The 19,851-nt window shown below is 40.6% G+C and overlaps 1 protein-coding gene across 1 annotated transcript in view; it reads right to left on the reverse strand.

Moving 5' to 3' along the window:
• The window catches only part of LOC116514615 (AF4/FMR2 family member 3-like), a 91,467-nt gene extending 79,399 nt beyond the window's left edge, over nucleotides 1–12,068 (reverse strand). Inside the window, exon 1 of the mRNA XM_032226232.1 lies at nucleotides 11,971–12,068. Within this exon, the coding sequence (XP_032082123.1) occupies nucleotides 11,971–12,023 (53 nt within the window). The 5' untranslated portion in view covers nucleotides 12,024–12,068. The remainder of the gene's footprint in view (nucleotides 1–11,970) is intronic.
• Between the last annotated feature and the right edge of the window lie 7,783 nt (nucleotides 12,069–19,851).

Here is a 19,851-nt window from a genome sequence, read left to right on the forward strand (position 1 = left end):
CAGCCATGAGGGACACGGGTCCAGTACACAGGTGGAGGCACTTACAGCCCTCATGGCCTTGTCCACATCCCCGGGGGCAACATCCTGAAACTCAACCCAGAGATGGTATACTTCATCCTCTTGTGCCTCGGCTGGAACTGCAGAGATGGAGTCCAAGTCCGACCGAAACCGAGCAATTTTGTCCGCTAAGAATTGGGCATAATCCTCAGCTCTGCCCTGCAAGGGTTCCCCCGCTTCCCTCTTATTTAGTAGGGAGCGGGTTATCCTAAACAGGGCGGCTGGGCGGGACTCAGCGGACGCAACCAAGGTGGCTATATAAGATCTTTTCGCTGCCCTAAGTGCCCTGGTGTATTCCTTGGTGCTGGTGGTTACCATTGCTCGGTTCGATTCGGACTTATCGGACCTCCATCGGTGCTCTAGGCATCTCCTCCGGCGCTTCATCTCCCGGAGTTCCTCGGTGAACCAAGGAGGTCTCCGGGATCCGCCGCCTCGAAGGGGCCGTAGTGGCGCAATCCGGTCGAGGGCCTCCGATGCTGCCGAGTGCCAAGCAGCAACCAGAGTCTCTACCGGACTGTGGGCGAGAGTATCAGGAATGACCCCAAGCTCCGTCTGGAACCTTAACGGCTCCATAAGTCGCCTGGGGCGGAACCACCTGGTCGGTTCCTCCTCCCTACAGTGGGGGTTTGGTCCCCGGAAGTCAAGCCTCAGTAGGCAATGGTCTGACCACGACAGGGGTATGATGTCGTTACCCCTCAGACCAAGATCACAAATCCACTGCTCCAAGAGGAATACGAGGTCGAGCATGTGACCCGCTGAATGGGTTGGGCCCCGGATTACTTGGGTCAAGCCCATGGCTGTCATGGAAGCCATGAACTCCTGCGCCCCATCAGAGTTTTCACCGAGCGACGGCAAATTAAAGTCCCCCAGGACCATCAGCCTAGGGAACTCAATTGCCAGCTCGGCTACCGACTCGAGGAGCGAGGGGAGGGCCGCTGCAACGCTGTTGGGAGGCAGGTACGTTAACAGCAGACCCACTTGACCCTTGAGGTCCAACTTTATCAGCAGAGACTCACACCCGACAAGCTCCGGAGCAGGGACCCTACGAGGAACTAGCGACTCCCGGATAACAATGGCCACACCCCCACCCCTTCTCTGGGCTCTCGGCTGGTGCAGCACCTGAAAAGGACTGGCAGGGAGGGGAGGGGCGAGGAGAAGCCAGGCAAGGCGGCCCTCGAAATGAGTGACATTGAGTTGGCCATGACCACCCAGTCACATGACCACCCAGCCACGCCTACCCAGCAGTCACTAGGGCACCGGTTTATTTAACCGGTTGTTAAATTATTTGAATCCCACTACTGCCTCACATCCTTTCTGGTTGAAGAATAGGAGAAAAAAAATAAGCAGAATGAAAAGATTTCATACATAAAATAGAATCCCATTCTGATTTTATGAAATCTGGAGAGGTTGCCATGCTTTACTGTTCTCTTGTATGGTTAGTTGTATGTGCAAGCTTCTATCTTTTGACATAATCTACTTCAGAACTTATTTCTTTCTTCTATAACCCATCCTTTCTTCAGGGTAAAATAAGAACACTAAGCTATTTGTCTAAATGCCTGAGGCAGAGCAGAGCAGGAATCACTTTTAATTTTATGGCAAACTGTTCAGCAATTCAAATGTTCAATTAACTTGTGTGAGCACTGATCTGTCATGCTATTGTATTATTTCAAATTGCCCATATGTGAAGTTTCTTGTTGTTATGCATTTTAGTGTCATTAAAAACTCCTAGTATAACTTTGCATGTTTTATGGGCTCTTTTAGTAGAAGTTTAATGTCATCTACAATGGTTGTTGTAAACTTAACAGTAAGCCTTGCATTGTTGCATGTAGCCTAAAAAATTGGTTTTAATGTAAGTGAAATATGAAAAAAATATTAATAGTGTACTAAAACATTGTATAAAATAGACTTAGATGAATTCTCCATTACTGAACATGTGTTCTTAGAAATTTATTTAATTGATTTGACATTCAGTAAAGCTATATCTATTAAACTAAATGTGTCTCCTGAATTTATACTGCCAGGTTTATGTGACAAAATAATTTTGTATTATCAAACAAAGAAGACAGACACATATATAGAGAGCTAATTGAGGATGTGTTAGCTCTCCCATTTCCATATTTCAAAATTAGCAATATTGGTAAAGAAATTAAAAATATTAAAACATTTTTATAGCCTGGTTTCTCTTGATGTAAGTGATATAATGACTAATTTTTAACTTTGCTTCTTTTTTTAAACCTTCTTTTCACTCATATCAGATTCTCAGAGATTGCCTGGAGAGGACTCTGCAGTTTTCTTGGCAAAATTTTTCATAAATTGCTTATCATTGTCTCTTTACTAGGGCTGAAAGAAAGTTACTGGTCTAAGATCACTATGTCTGTCTTTTGCCTAATGTGGGACCAGAATTCATAGTTTTCCCATTTCTAGTTGATCTTTTTTACTCACTACACCAAACTGTCCCTCTTTTCTAATTATACAAAGAAGCGAAGAAGTTAATTTCCAAAACAATATTTATCTTAACTTTCTATTTGTTCTTTTCCAAGTTGTAGGAGAAAAGTAATTTCCTAAAGGAAATAACATTGTTGTGGCCTCGTAAACAAATTGTTCTGCTCAATCCACCAGATTCCATTTCCTCTATCACTGTCAAAGGACCATTATTTCAGGATCTTTTCCATATAGCAATGGTCCCTAACCTTGTTGGTACAAAGGACTAATTTCATGGAAGACAGTTTTTCTATAGACTGGGAGGGGAATGGGACCACACAATCTAGATCCCTTGCATGTGCAGTTTACAGCATTTCTACAAGAATCTAATGCCTGGTGATCTGAGGTGGAGCTGAGGCGGGATACTAGTCCTGCGGAGCGGCTGCAAATACAGATGAAGCTTTCCTCATCCATCCACCACTCACCTCCAGCTGTGTGGCCCAGTTCCTAACACGCCACGAAACAGCACCGGTCCATGGCCTGGAGGTTGGGCACCCCTGCCATATATTATAGAAAGCAGTAACAGATTCAAATAAACCTATTAATTGAGCAATAATTGCAGTTTCAACTAAATTTTAAGCGAATATGTGAAAAAGGACTGGTTTCTTTTGATGGCATTAATGATCACATTTCAGACATTTTTTACTATGAAACATGTTTTAAAATTATTATGATACAACACTTCTCTACATATAACGGTAAGGTAAAGGTTCCCCCTGCACATATGTGCTAGTCATTCCTGACTCTAGGAGGCGGTGCTCATCTCCGTTTCAAAGCCGAAGAGCCAGCGCTGTCCGAAGATATCTCCATGGTCATGTAGCCAAAGGCGCACGGAATGCTGTTACCTTTCCACCAAAGGTGGCTTCTATTTTTCTAATCACATTTTTTTACATGCTTTCCAACTGCTAGGTTGGCAGAAGCTGGGACAAGTAACGGGAGCTCATTCCATTACACAGCGCTAGGGATTCAAACTGCCAAACTGCCAACCTTTCTGATCGACAATCTCAGCATCTTAGCCACCACATCCCTATGCTCTACATATAGAGCATCACTATATAAATTAGTGATGTTTATCTTGAATTTTAAACATGACATGAAAGAACAAATTATTAATCGAGTAATGTGATTTTAAAAACATGACATTTTTATATATTAATAAAACAATTGATTATTACCGTATTTTTCGGAGTATAAGATGCACCTTTTTTCCTCAAAAAAGAGGCTGAAAATCTGGGGGTGTCTTATACATCGAATACAACATTTTTTGCCTCCCAAATCCCTGGCCCTTTCACCAAAATGGCTGTGCTTACCCTTATGAAGGCTTTCACAGAGCTCCTGGGGGCTGGGGAGGGCAGAAATGAGCAACCCCCCAGCCCCCAGCAGCACTCTATAAGCCTCCATAAGTCTATGCATGCAAATTTTTTGACAAAAAACAGGCCCGTTTTTTGCGGGACATTTTTTGCTCTTTGGGGGGGGGCATCCCCCAGGAGCACTCTGCAAGTCGGCCCAAGGCTATTCATGCCTTTTTCTTTTTTAAGGCCCATTTTCACGAAAAACAGGCCATTTTTGGGAGGTTTGCAGAGTGCAGAAACATTTTTTTTCTTTTGGAAAGCTCGTTAACTGATTGATGAGAATCACATTGATAAAGTGCTGTGCCAGCAGAAACAAAGTCTTAGGTGCTGCAAATTGTCAGCGATTTCCTTCTCCAGCACATGGATAAATACACCTGGAAACATCTACCTACCTACCTACTCTCTCTCCCTACCTACCTACTGTATTTCTCTCTCTCCCTCCCTCCTCTATCTACCTACCTAGCTACCTACTCTCTCCCCCTATCTACTGTATTTCTCTCTCCTCCCCCCTCTATCTACCTACATACCTACCTACTCTCCCTATCTATCTACTGTATTTCTCTCCCTCTCTATTTCTCTTTCCCTCCCCCTCCCTCCCTACTATATTTCTCTATCTCTCTATCTCTCTCTATTTCTCTCTCTCTCTTTATTTACCTACCTAACTACTCTCTCTCTATCTGTATCTACTGTATCTCTCTCCTCCCCCCCTCTATCTACCTACGTACCTACCTACTTTCTCTCTCTCCTTATTCATTTGCTTACATCTTCCAGGCCCTACAAGTTGCAAAGGAAAAGACACATCAGGATCCAATCTAGTTGAGTCACCAGGACCAGAGGTTTTGTCTTCTGAGCTTTCGGACTCATGCTGGAACCCATTCTCAGGGAATAGTCTCTATGTGCTTTGGGCTTTAGGGCACATCATCACACACTTAATGCTGATGTCCACATATACTCTAGTGCTGGAAAGTATCATCAGTTCATTAGGAACAAATTTCTTTAAAAACATGCTTTTATATTAGAAATGTAAAATATGTCCACCTCTCAAAATAGAAAGTATGTGTGGATATGGGGATATTTTGTATTTTTTTAAAAATGTCTGAACTCCTTTTTTGCATTCCCTAATTTCTGGATATATACTGTGATGCAAGACTATGCATACTGAGTATGCATTTCAATATGATTTCTTTTTCTTCTTTTCTTGAAACCATCCTTTTTTATTCCAAATCTAGTATTATTCTGACTTGGATATTTTGTTCAATATTTTCTCAGCAAGGTGAAGTAGCTAGGCATGCATATACATGGAGACAGCTGGAAGCAGCTTCTGAATCAGCCAAGCCAGCCACCCCCACAAAGCTGCACTATTTTAACAATAAAAACCTGCTTCGTGTGTGATTCTGTGTATTCAAATAGACATTTTAATGGTTTTGCACAGCCCTATTCCATGTTCACTTTTCACTGCAAATTAAGCATATTGTAAAAGTTGCTTTGTGTCAAGGAAAACCATTGTTAAAATATTTATCAAATATAATAATTGTTTTGAAGTTCTGGTTAATCCCCTGCTGGGAAAATTAAGAATATTGGGATGCATCAATATTACAAACATATATACAGACCTACAAAGAGCACTATCTTATTCTAGGACTGAAATCTCAGTTTCTTCTCTGTTCTAAAATGGTTTTAGAATTCATGTTATTTATTTTGCTTTGTTTCTCTTGCAAGTACAAGAAACATACCTTTTCCCTTTCTTTTTCAGGGTGTGCAAGATATATGGCAGCTGTGGCTTTTTGTCAAAGGTCAACATACAGCATATAGCTAACAAAGTGTCAATAAAATATATTCTGACAGCAATAGTCTCTGTCTGCCAATGCTAAATTAAGAACTGTCCAACAAATTGGAAACCTTCACAAAACCAAATCATGAATGTCCTTATTTGCACCATACTCTATTTCTGAAGAGAAATCTAAAGGTCATAAGACAACAGTAGCCTTAGCCATATTATCAACTAAGAAATTTACATTTTTGACTGTTTCATAATGCTATAATAAAAGGAAATATATACTTACAATAATAATTAAATAAATCTGGTGGATCATTGTGTAATTTGGTATTTATCTTATCTAATCCTGCTACAGGTTTCTGTTTTTGAAACATAACATTCCTGAACTCAAGAATTCATTGTGAATGAGAGGCTAGAAAGGATAGAATTATCGTGTGTGTGTGTGTGTGTGTGTGTGTGTGTGTGTGTGTGTGTGAATGCATGCACGCACACTGAAAGTACAGACAGGATATTTTTGATAAAAGCATTGCATCTGAAACTGAGAAAAGTACCGCCCTTTATAGTCGGCAACAATTCCTAGAATTCCTCAGCCAGCCATAGAAGTTGAAATCCATCCATTTTAAAGTTGCCAAGGGTGAGAAACTCTGGTTTAGGCCATATGTAATGAGGAGCAATAAAGGAAGAAACTGTGGGTTGATACTGAAGTTTGTTATGAATGTGGCCTTGCCACAATCACTGAGATATATGAAATATCACTAATCTATTTTTCGGGACCATGACCTTAAAATCTAAGAAAATCTAATCTATTTATTTTTATAACATTTTAATCCTGGTTTCTTATTATCTTTCAGAGCAACTCAGAAAATTAAAAAGAAAACTCAAATTAAAAAGAGATCTCAGTCTTCCACTCATCCCATATTTTGTCTTTTTATAGTTAAGCTACACAAGGAACAGAGAATGGAAGATAAGGAATTTAGTTCTTCAACGCTAACAAAAAGAGGTAAACAATATCCTCTCATGTATAGGTAGTTCACTTCCTGGAATTGTCCATAAATGGTGAACAAGTAAACAAACAAATTTCCTAAATAAATTTCCTTTAATTATTTGTATCGTTAATGATAAATATTATTTATTCTAAAGTGGAAGATCATTGCACTGTCATATGCAAATTTCTCACATTTAAAAAATAAGCTATATTAATAAAAGTATTATCTTATTTTAAGCTATTACTGTATTTTTTCTTCTTTTTAATGTGAACCACCAACAAACATTGGGACTTGGGAGGTGTACAAATTTCATCATCATTCTAGCCATTGTCTATCTATCCACTGCAGAATGAAGGCTTCTTTTGCATGTTTCCAACCAATATGATCTTGAGCTTTCCTTTGGGCTCGCAATACTTGCTGATGTTATTGCTCCGTTTTGTTTTAAGTTTCTTTTCTGGATGCTTTTTGTCAAGTGGAATCCATTCTATGACTGCCTTAGTCCACATGCTATCAGTTCTTCTTGCTATGTGACCAGCCCATTTCCATTTCAATTCTTTTACTCTTTTGATGGCATCGTACATTTTCATTTGTTCTTTAATCCACATGCAGGTCTTTCTATCTTGTCTTGTAATACCGAGCATCTTTCCATTGCTCTTTGAACCACTTGTAGTTTTTGTAGTGATTGTGAGTGTCCATGTTTCACTGGCATATGTTACAACAGGTAGCACACACTGATTGAAAACTTTTCTCTTCAGGCATAGAGGGAGGTTGTTCTTGAAAATTATGGTTAACTTGCCAAATGCCTGCCAACCACATTTAACACATCGTTCAATTTACTTTCTTATATCACCTTCCATTGAAATCCCTTGTCCGATGTCTAGTTCTTCTCCAGATACAATTTTGTTCTTTTGTTGGTGAATTTATAAACCTAACCTGGCTCTTTTTCAGATTTATTTTTTAAGCCAAATGGTTCTCCTGCTTTGTGTAGGTCTTGTATGTGTTTTTGTAGATCTTCTGGATCTTGTGAAAAAAACATCATCATCTGCAAATCTTAAGTAGTTTAAATAGGCACCATTGATTTTAATTCCATTTTTGCCCAATCTAGTTTGCAAAATACTTCTTCAAGGCAGAGAAAAGGATAGGTGATTTTGTATCACCTTGCCGTACATCTCATTGTATAATATAAATTTAATAAATAAATAAATCACATTGAAGTTTACTAGTTAGCTTTAATATGGGACTGTAATATCAGGTGTTGTTTTTTTTTCTTACATAGGGCTTCTGGGAAGATAGATAATGGAAAAATATTCTATCACATGCTTAAGAGTCTGAAATGATAACAGCCAGCATTTCCCCCCTTCATGAACTTCATTTTCTTGATTCTTCAAATATAATGGCAATCTGAGAAGCTGCCTTACTCCTAGTCAGATGACTGAATTGTCTAGCTCAATACTGGACACGCTGATTAGCAACAATTTTCCAGATTTCAGAGTAGAATGCCTTCAGTCTAATCTGAACTCATTCCCACAATTTTCAACCAGGAGGGCAAAAGATTCAAATCTCATTTATGTTCTCCATCTTCTCAGAAAAGTCTTATCGTGTCTTATCTTTTACTTTAATTGGCTATGAATAAAGCATAAAGTACTTGCAGATTTTAATGGTAACAGTCTTCATTCCAAAGTTTTATAAGCAGCCATAAAAGAATACTGAAAAAATAAATATCCAAATATAAATGGCACACAAATACACACACAATACATTATGTATGTATAATACATAGGCATTTGTGAATTACCTTGCCTTTTTAAAAGAGTCCTGAGATAGTCTTCAAACAGAAATATTTTCATTAAATGTCTACAATCTGATTTACAGTAATTTTGCAAGATTCTCAGCTTGTTTTGTCTTGCATAAACACAATTGTAGATGCAGTAAAGTGCATTTAGAGTGCAGCCAAATAAAAAGCTGCTTTCCCACCAACATATTATTGCTATGCCAATGAAAAATGTAGTGAATTGATTGCAAACTAACTGCACATTATACATTTTTTTAATGGATACAGAAAATACACAAAGTGCATTATATTGTTTTAAGTGTTTCTTGGGATTAATTATAGTACTGATCATTGATGAACTATTATTTAAATTATCTCAAAGTATAAGCAACCTAAACAACAAGTTATACTACATTTTACGTGTTATATGAATTCCAAAAAAATACAGCAATTTCAGCACAAATGTATTTACGAACAATATCCTGCAGCTGGAATATTATTGAAGAAAGAGAACATAACTAAGAGGAATTATCTGCAGTAACAACATCCTTACAAAATGTGTACATGCCTGTATTATGCATCAATAATAGTGATGTTATGTCTTTCTATATGCAACAATGCAATTTCTCATGTTGCCATTCATTGCTTCATCACATAAGAACATTGTTAGGTTAACCATTTTTATTTAATCATAAAAATTTTATAAGTGGCTATCGAATCTTACATTTTTAAGTAAAGAAGTGATCAAGTACTACACTACTACTAAATGAGCAACCAAATCATTGTAAATACAGTCCAAAATGCAATGCTTTACTGCTGCTACCCAAGAATGTGGTTCCTTTTCACACAATAATATTGATCTAATTGTGCATTTTTCTTACTTGCAATAACAAATAATTTTTAGAAAGAAGAAAACAATGTCATAATATCTAAAACATAATGGTCAAGTTTATTGGATGGATGGAAGTGACAGAAATTCTGTAAATTTCAATAACCCAATTGCTCACTAAAAAGGGAAAGGATGGAGAGAGAAAAACAATGCACAATGTGGCATAAGGCCTCCAATCACAAGAAGCTTGCAGTTTTCTGTTCCATACAGGTCACGCTGTGGTGAAGATATGATGTTATCAATATTAATTTTTCAAAGTATCCACTTTCTACTATGTTTGTAAAATATAATTATTCTCTCAATTAATCTTAAAATGACTGACCAAAACAAGCTCATTTTGCAATGAAATGCTTGGCAACAAATAAACCAAGGCTAATCAGTAAAATACAGAATGTTAATACTTGCCAAGCAAATCCCATCTCAAACTAATTATGCCATTCTCAGGATATAATACACTGCTTACTGCTGAGCATAATGAATCAGTGACAATATCTGCAACTATATAAATCTTATCTCCAAACAAAAGTAATAGATATTTGTGTACAGTTGTCTTAAAGTTGCTCTCTAGACAAATTCACAGTATTTATTTAAGGCTAACTTTTTAACATTAGTGCAAATACGTAACACTGAAATTAATCATGATACTTAAGCTTATGAAAAAATATTGAAAATGCAGAATGCATAATGTACCAAATACATCTAGTCTCCCAACATTTTTGCCAGATTTCTTTAAATACTAACTATGCCAGAGAAATAGCTAATTTCCATTGTAAAGGAAATTAAGGGGGGGGGGTTGGTCCTATTATATTCTTCAATCCAGATAATCAAACCATTCCATTTTTTTATGGAATATTTAAGACTGAATTGGCCTAAATACATCAAAAAGAAAGCAATATAATTGCTTAGTTCCAAAACAAGCATTGACCCTGATAACATAATCTCAGTCACAGTCTACTAGTAAAGTTATAAAGACATTTATAGCATGATAGTAAATTATTGATTATATCTATTCATTAAAATCAAGAGTAATATGGATAGAAAGTATCCATTATCAGGGGCTATATTTCTAGAATCCAATACCTATAATTCATTAGTAATTGTAATGTTCAACTCCATTTGAAATATATTGCATTCCATTTACATTTAAGATTTAAACTTTTCAATAAGCCATTTCTCAATTTGCAGTACTCAGTAGTAGCAGAGCTTATAGAGCACAATCACAATATATTTTTTCCATAGAAAACTCATTGCCAATGTTATCTGTCCTGCTTATTTTGACAGAATGCATAATGTTCAGACAAAAAACACATCACCTAAAGATGGATGGATGGTGGATGGACAGACAGATAGATTTGAACATACTGTATATTGTCAATGAGATATTTCCACAATTCCTAAACCTGAGACAAAATTACAAACAATTTTTCAGCAAAACAACTCCATCATTATCCCAATTACACTAAACATAGAAATATCTGCATATCAGAATAACTGTATCTTCTGAACAGCTTCCTTGCAAAAAGAGAACAGACTGTTACACGGCAATCAGTAATGACTTAGGACATATGTAATAGGAATGTTAAACGAATGTGTATTGTGCTTCTTTAAACTCAGAACATAAATAATCATTCGTTTAACCATATGATGTACTTACTTTCTCCTAGAAGCACACACAAAAGGTTAAGCCATAAAGGCTATAATCAACAGGAAAGCTGGCACAGATTGAAGGGGCACCCAGCAGTTGCAAAAAGTACCTGAGATGCATAAACAACACCCACACACACAGATCAAGGCTAACTCACAGCAATGCATTACTGTAATTATAGGGCGAGAGGGAATGAGCTAAGGGTGCCCATATGCTAAATGCCATCAGTTGCAATTATTGTACTGGAGGCATTCGCTTGTGAAGGCTGGCCCTTTGAATGACAACGAGAGGGAAGAAATTTCCACCTGGAGTGGTTAATGATATTTCTAGAAATGGTTTCTGACTGCTGCCAGATGTCGTTTGGAAATGCAGCAATTTCTATATTTATTGTCACCAGGTGAAGACGCGGGTCAGGCTGGGGAGCCGAGTCTAAGACAGAAAAAAAGGGGGACAATAACTCCAAAAGCAGAAGGCGGAGCAGGCTGGGGAGGGGGGGGGGCGAGAATCGGGCAGAGAAAACCAAGGTGTTTCCAAGGAAAGAAGGGAAAACGGGAAGACATAAATGCGCACGGGGGGGGGGGGAGGAGAGCCCTGGGGAACTTGCCCCGAAAGAAGACGGAGAAAGAGGTTAATAGTTTAGAGGGAGGCGGGAAAATAGCGGAACTGCAGAAGAGGAAAATTGCAAATGAAAAAAGTGGGAGCACAAGAAACTGAGGGGTGCAGTTGCCCAACTCAGCCCCCAGGAAGGGAGTTTGCAAGGACAGCGTGAAGAATATCACTGGAAACGAAAATACGACATGCAATAAGGCTCCGTCATTTTACCCTTCTTAGTACCATTATTGCATCTTTAGCATTCGTGAGAATACTACAATAACACTACCAAAAGCCCATTCCCAACGTGGACTGGAGTAGCCCGTTCCCGCGGCTCTTTCACAACTCCGGCACCCAAAGTGGGAAAAACCGAACAAACGCAGCGCTCTCAACGCGGACACCCCCCCCCCCCCAGCCTTACCACAGAGAATCTAGGTCCCATTCCTGCAGAAGCGCCAAATCGAAGCTGTCCATGGTGAAACCAAGGGAGCTGGAAGATGTCAGCGCCGCTCAGCTACAGCCGCGCGGCGGCCACTGCGCCCCTTCGCAGCGCCGCGGGTGGGCGCACAGCGGGGAGCCGGAGCTCGCGCGGCCCCTCCCTCGCTGCCCGCCTCTTCCTCGGCTAGAGAAAGACGCAGTGACTGGAGGTGTCTCTCCCCCCCCCCCACCTCCCCTTCCCTCTGTCGGCCCGCGGCCGCCGCTCTTCTTCGGCGCGCTTCTTCTCCTTCGGCTGCCTGCCGCCTCTCTCGCTTCCCTTTCCCCTCCTCCACCCCCCCTCCTCCCGCCCGCCCGCTTGCTTGCTCTCTAGGCCCAGCGCGGGGATGCGTGTATGCAGCGTGTGACTCTCTCAGGCTGGCGCGCTCGCTGAGGTTGCTGCAGGAGAAGCTCCCGACGGCTCCTCGGGGGTGGCTTGAAAAATAAACAAACCGAGCCGAGACGCCGCGAGTTATCCGTCTCTGCCCGCTTTTGTTTCCTTGCCTCGACTTCAGTCCTCGTGCTGGGTTGTTTTTTTTGTTTTTTGTATTGTTTAAATGCCACTGAAAATACGCATGTCTCAGCCGCCGAGGGTGGCAAAGCCGTCTTCGTTCAGGAGAAAGGGTTGCGTTGAAGGGGAAGGAAAGGGACGGGATTGATTAAGGTGACCTTTGCTTTCTCAGGCATCCTTCTCTACCCTGGCCCTGCTCAAATATTTTCTCAGAAGCCTTTTCTGGGGCAAATAGAACATCTGACCTTTAGATTGGGAAACAGCAGGACAGGCTAAGGACCCCAGACCTTACCTTATCCACCTTTCCTAAGTGCCCCCATCAAGTTGCAAAGAAGCAAATAATAACGCAAAAGCATGTTTTGGACAGATAGACGTGACTGAAGGAGGGAATCATTAGCTAGGCAAATTAACAAAGAGTCCTCAGATGTGTGGCTTGGTACTTCGGAGCAGTATTCAAGGAAGGAAGAACTCCAGGTTACTTGTCAAGATCAGACTCTACAGGAACCAATGAGACTGCAGCATCTAGTTTTGGTCACCAACACAAGAGTGGTGCTGAAAAAGTAGAAAGAGTTCAGAGAAAAGCAACAAAAAATGGAAGCTAAATCCTGTAAACAACCGAGTATGTTTAGACTAAAAAAGAGAAAGGAAAAATAATAAGTCTTCTAATATCTTACACTCTGTTACATGGAACAGGGTTTTTTGTTTTTGTTTTTTGCATCTGAGGGTAGGACATGAATCAAGGACTAGAAGCTTTACAAAAAAAATCAAACTCAAAATAAGGAGGAATTTCCTGACAATGAGGGCTGTTAAACGGGAACAGCCTGATTCCTGAAGTTGTAAGCGCTCCATCATTGGACATTTTTTTTAAAAAAAAGACTGGACAGCTATTTCTTTGGGACAATATGAGAATTCCTGGTCTGGGCAGAGGGTTAGATTAGAATACAAGTCAGCAAACTCCAGCTCTGGAGCTACATGTGGCTCTTTCATCCCTCTGCTGTGGCTCCCTGTTGCTGGTCGGCTCCACAATTGATAGGGCTTTCGCTTAGGACAGGTAGAGGAAAAAGGATGCAGCACTAGGAAGAGACTCTATGGTGGGAGAACCAGACTTCCAGTTGGCTCCAGAATTGAATGGGGGGCTTCTGGTTAGGACCTTTGTGGCTCTTTGAGTGTTTAAAGTTGCCAACCCCTGGATTAGAAGGCCTCTGAGAGACCTTCTGTTCCTGTGACTCAAGCATCATGCATATAGGCTTTGAGGCAGCAATTTGGAAGTGTCTTCTAGGAGATTAGATAGATAGATAGATAGATAGATAGATAGATAGATAGATAGATAGATAGATAGATAGATAGATGATAGACAAACATATATACGTACATACATACATATACACACACAATCTCTGTTTCTGTCTGTGTGTGTGTGTGTGTGTGTGTTTTTACCCACCATGCATAGATATTCTATCTCTCTAGCTCTGTCTCTAGCTCTAGCTCTCTCTTAAGTTCTGGGATTCCCTATCTTCTATCCTTGTTATAGTAGTTACCTCCAGCCCTCCTTGTCTTTTTCAAGATTACTTAAGGAAGGCTGACAGCTTTTTAAAAGAGTCCAATTCCACCATATCACTCAATTGCAGTTAAGATGACACTGCTCACTTAAATAAACACTTTGGGAGCTGAGGTTAGGTTATTTTCATCAGTAGGAAAGACCCTTTCAATTATCTGTTCTGCCAGATGGTTAACCATCTGATGCACCTACTTGGAAATGACAAGGTGAGTGAGGTTCGGTGACTTTATATTTGTGTTTGAGCATATACTACATGTGTGCCTGTCTTTGACTACTTGACCTCCAATTAGATGCCGGATCTTGAAAAAATCTTTCATCTGTCTTGATGCTAAAGTTTGACTTCATGTATCAGTTTCCCTTAGAGTGAATTTAACTCACGTTAGGAAAATAATTCTTAAACCAAAATCCTTTTTCTTAAAAAAAAGTACAACATAAATATTAAAAACCTTACAAAATAAAGTTACAAGCTTATCTAGCTATTTGATTCCAAAATGGGACACCTCTACATTGCCCAAGTCCATTACCAATACAGACTCTAGTAAACAATTTAATCCCAGAAGAAGAAGAAATATGAACCTTTCTTCTTATTTACATTGCTTGCTTATATGTTGATTTTATAAACATGAATTAATTTTAAAAATCTGTAGTTTAGTAATATAAGCTATTACAGGCACTGTAGTATAAGAATAAACATAAGCAGTGCTTTAATTGTGAAAGAATGACCCATTATCTTCAATGTATTGTAATAAAAGAAAAAGAAGTTTACATTGATATGCAGTGTTTCCATTTATTATAGTGTGAACCGGTATGTTACTACTGTTAACAAGCATAAATGCAAAATAATTTTTAAATAGGTAGTACCTATAACTGCCAAGCCATATCACAATGGAATCCGTCAGTCATAAATAAAATGAATGCACATATGAATTCTGTATTAGCTTTAACTTGTCATATTCTTGAGGGTGCTGTAGACTGCACATCCTTAATTTATTAGTCTCTAGTGTATTCTGCCTAATAATAATTCTGATCCTCTTCTTTCTCTCCTACCTTCCAGAAATATAAAGATCTTCCAGAGACCATGAAGAGTCAGGCCACAGCAAGATTTGATTGAAAGGAGAATGATAACTAAGTGACACTTTCCTGGAAAGATGAGGCTTGGCAAACAGCCTGCACTGTGGTATGCTATGAACCACTGATGCATGGTGCAAACCATTGAATGTGGAAAGGAAAACCAAAATGGATACAGGACAATAGGTTAGACGCACCCTAATAAATAGAAAGCATATTGCTGCCTCTTAGGATTTCTGCTACCACTTTTTCCCTGCAATTAAATATAACTATAAAAGTCCGGATAAGGAAATGAAAGCATGACTGTATGAAATATACAAATTAAGGCTTTTCAGGGTGAGAAGTTAAGAAAATGAATCTTTTTTTTTGTCATCCTTTCAGCCGTCATTTAATATTTTAACTGATTTTGTCCCATCAAAATATTGTTTCTATTTTTTTCTACAGTTGGTAATAAAGTAATAATTATCTTTTGCTATATGGTGGCAGACTCAGAAGCATAGTAACCAGCAAAAGACTTTAGAGACATATTCAGGATGTACAGTTTAGAAGTAATAGATTTTATAGCATAGTCTTGTCTTACAAAAACATAGTTCCTTCTTAATCCTCTAGCCAGCTTCTAACAGAGGTTTTATAGAAGATGGGAAGATAATATTGTCTTCAGGAGTTTCAAGGGCAGACAATATGTTTTCTTCTATACCCCTCCATTCACAATACAGACTTAGTCATGGCTAAAGTCCAGAATCCTCCTATCCCCCCCCCAAAAAAAAAGAATCCTAATTGCTGTTCAAAGAGGCCCCAAATGATTATCCACGGAGCAGCAGCATCTTAGAGCTGAGATAACAAGCCAAGCCCAAATATTTAATCTGACACATGTTGGGACACAAATTAACTAAAACTGTTTGCCCCAATTTTTTTCTTATTTTTTAAAAAATATTTTGTTGTTTTTCTTTTAATTACATATTTTTTCTACAGTACAAGTAAAATTGGGCTTATTGCCAGCTAATTGGCACTTTAAAGGAATTGCTTCCCTATAAAGTCATTAGATCTGAGCTCTAAATTTGCCTAGTTGAGCCTTTACCCCAGTGCTTTCTTCTACCAAACACCACCATAGGACTAAAACTGAACATTTGACTGTTAACTAACAGATATAACACACTAATTTTGGATAGTAAAAAAGAAGAATTGGCCTTTCTACTTTTACTTCTTCAGAAACATCCATGCATAGTAGAGCTTGATCCTTTTTAGATAGAAGCCTCTGTTGGATCTTTGAATAATATGGCAGGAACTAGACTCTAACAATTGAACTACAACTTTAGGGGATCTCAGGATTTAGGGCTTTTTCTGATGCTTCACAATGTTAATTAAGTCTTAATTTATAGTATATGGAAGCTGATTTTTTTAACCCAAAATGTGATTCCTTCTTTGCCCTCCTCATCTATTGGTATTTATTTATTATTAAACATCATATTGCTTATTATCTTCAGTGGTTTACAGCAATATGAACAGGTATTAAAGGCTTCTTTTTTCTTTTATTTCCCCATCCTTCATTTTACCAGACTACTGGATCTGGGCTTCAAAAGTTGGTCTTTGGATGGCACCAAAAAGTTTTCTGTAGCTCATTCTTGCTGTTAGATATTCCCCCCTCCCCCCGCTGACAGACTGACAGAGGTTTCCACCAAGGTCCTCTGTTCCGCAGGAACAGAGGTTGAATCCCATTGGTCAAGAGGTCTGACAGATACCTTTAAAAGGGGATGCTGCCTGACCATTCCTCAGCCGGATGTTTACTTATGTTTACCTACTTATCTAGGATGTTTCCTAGAAGCGAACAATCTCATGGGCGTTCCAGAAGCCCCCAAAAAGAACTTGTTCCTCAGTTACTGTGGCCTGGAAGTGTTCGAGATGGCGAATAACCTCTCCAAACTGACCCCCCTACAAGCAGTGTCCTGGTCTGCACTACAACAAATGCTGAAGACCCACTATGCGCCGAAGCTGTACAAATACGTTCACTGGTACCAGTTCAACATTCGGAACCAGAAGGAGGGCAAATCGATCAACGAGTACATGGCAGCGCTCCAAAAAGCCGCAGCCTACTGTGAGTTCTGTGAACTAGACAAGCTGATTCTGGATCGCATAATTTGTGGTGTGCGAGACATCACTCTGCAGAGAAGGCTTCTGGCTAAATCCAACCTCTCTGCAGATCGTACTAGACGAAGCTAGAGCATCCAAATCAGCCGCCCAATCGATGGAAACTCTCCAGTGCCACAGCACACCTCCGGACACGCGGAAATGTACCTGCGTACACTGCAAGACCACAGAGACCGAGAGCTCTGAGAGCGAGGAGGAAGACAGCTACCGCATGCGCAGTAGCCACACAAAGCCAGCACGAAAATTCAACTCACAAGTTCCGCCTTGCGCCAACTGCAGGTGAGATCATGTCCAATCATCCTGCCATTTCCGTGAAGCAATTTGCCAGCAATGTGAGTAGAAAGGGCACATCACCAAGGTATGTCGCAGCTATTTCCCTATGGCCGCAAGACAGCCCAAGGGGGCACAAAACCGCAAACAGCGACCCAAACCAGGGGCTTGGCAGAAATACCCACAGGAGTCAGAAGGGGACGATAGAATCGCCAACCTCACTTCTGCTACACGAAGCCACCCAGGGAGCCCAAAAAAGCTGAATGTCACTGTTCCAGTTAGACAAATCCGTACCATTCACCTCAAAAAGGTGAAAGCCCCTGTCCTCATCGAGGACTCTCCATGCGAAATGGAGATCGACACTGGGTCGTCACTGATCATAATCTCATGGTCAGTCCTGAAGTAAGCGATCCCCAAGCTACATAAGAGACACCTCAGAAGCCCCAACGTCCGCCTCCGCGACTACCAGGGAACCAGGTCCCCATCATGGACCAAGGCACCTTCCGGGTAAACTACAAGCAATTCTGCAAAAACCTCCCTGTGATGGTGTCAGAGAGGACCTTCAGAGCCTGCTGGGGCTTGATTGGTTCCAAGCTTTGGGGATGGAAGTGACCGGAGTCAACTCCATGGGGGAGGATGCCGCTGAAGCCATCTTTAAGGAGTTCGAGGATGTCTTCAGCACCAGTCTGGGTGAGTACAAAGGAAACCCAATTTCCTTTAGTTTAGACCCCACAATAGCCCCAATTAGGCTAGAGCACAAGAAAGTACCTTTCGCTCTCCACCCAAAAATTGACAAAGAAATCGATAAGCTCGTGAGCCAGGGCATCTTAGAGCCAGTCAATCATGCACACTGGGAGACGCCAATTGTGACACCTGTAAAGCCTGGCAGGTCTGTTTGTATCTACGCGGACTATAAATGTACAATTAATAAAGTGCTACAACAAAGCACTTAACCTGTACCTATTGTACAACACCTATTGCATTTGCTCGGCCCAGGAAAAATCTTTGCAAAATTGGATATTATGCAGGCATACTAACAATTACCAGTAGATGGCGCTATCACAGAGGCCCAAACCATTGTGACGCACAGGGGTGCATTCAAATGCAACCGCCTGCAATTTGGTGTTAGCATAGCCCCTGGACTGTTCCAAAGTGTTATGGAACAACTTTTGCAGGGGATTCCAGGAGTCATCCCCTATTTTGACGACATCTTGGTATTGGCCGCAAATGAAGCACAACTTTTAAAAAGCATATGAACAGTTTTGGCTAGAATCAGAGACAAGGGCCTCCGCTCAGAAAAGAAAAATGTCAAATCAGTGTACCAAAAGTCAAATTCCTAGGGTACATGATCGATGGGTCTGGGATTCACCCGATCTCACAAAAAATTAAAGCCATTAAGGAAGCTCCCACACCTCGCAATCAGACCAAACTACAGGCATTCCTCAGGCTCCTTAATTTCTACAGCGTCTTTCTCAAACAGAAAGCTACCGTTGCTGAGCCACTACACGCCTCCTAGCCAAGAATGAGAAATGGTCCTGGGGAAAAACAGAGGCTGTCGCATTTACCACTGTAAAAAGACTTTTGTCAGCAGACTCGTTCCTAGTAAAATACAGCCAGACCATGCCTTTGGTGTTGACCTGTGATGCCTCCCCTTTTGGTGTCAGCGCTGTCCTCAGCCACTGCATGCCCAATGGAACCGAAGCCCCCATTGCATTTTACTCCATGACATCCACTACAGAGCGGAATTACAGCCAACTGGACCATGAGGCTTTGGCTGCAGTAGCCAGAGTAAAGAGATTCCACGAATATCTCTATGTCCGGGATTTTGAACTGATCACAGACCACAAGCCATTGTTGGGGTTTCTGGCTGGGGATCACCCCACCCCGGTATCATTATCTCCCCGAATGACCAGGTGGACAATTTTTCTAGCAGCCTATTCCTACCGCCTCATCCACCGACTGGGTTCCATGTTGGGGCATGCAGATGCCTTGAGCCGCTGCCCATTGCCTGAAGTCCTAACCGACCCCACCCCCGAGACATTGGTCCTCCTTATTGACTGCCTGGAAACCAGACATGTCTTATCTAGTGACATAGCACACCATCCTGCAAAGGACCCCATAATAAAACAAATTCTGAACTGAGTGTGGAGGGGGTAGCCCAAGGGGCCTGTTGGGGCCGAATTCAAAACATATTTTTCTAAATGGGATGAACTATTGGTTGTTAATGGGTGTCTGCTGTGGGAGGACCGGGTAGTCATTCCCAACCAAGTGCGCAT

The sequence above is a fragment of the Thamnophis elegans genome, chromosome 11 (assembly GCF_009769535.1).
Source record: "Thamnophis elegans isolate rThaEle1 chromosome 11, rThaEle1.pri, whole genome shotgun sequence".
In the NCBI taxonomy this organism is placed as follows: Eukaryota; Metazoa; Chordata; class Lepidosauria; order Squamata; family Colubridae; genus Thamnophis; species Thamnophis elegans.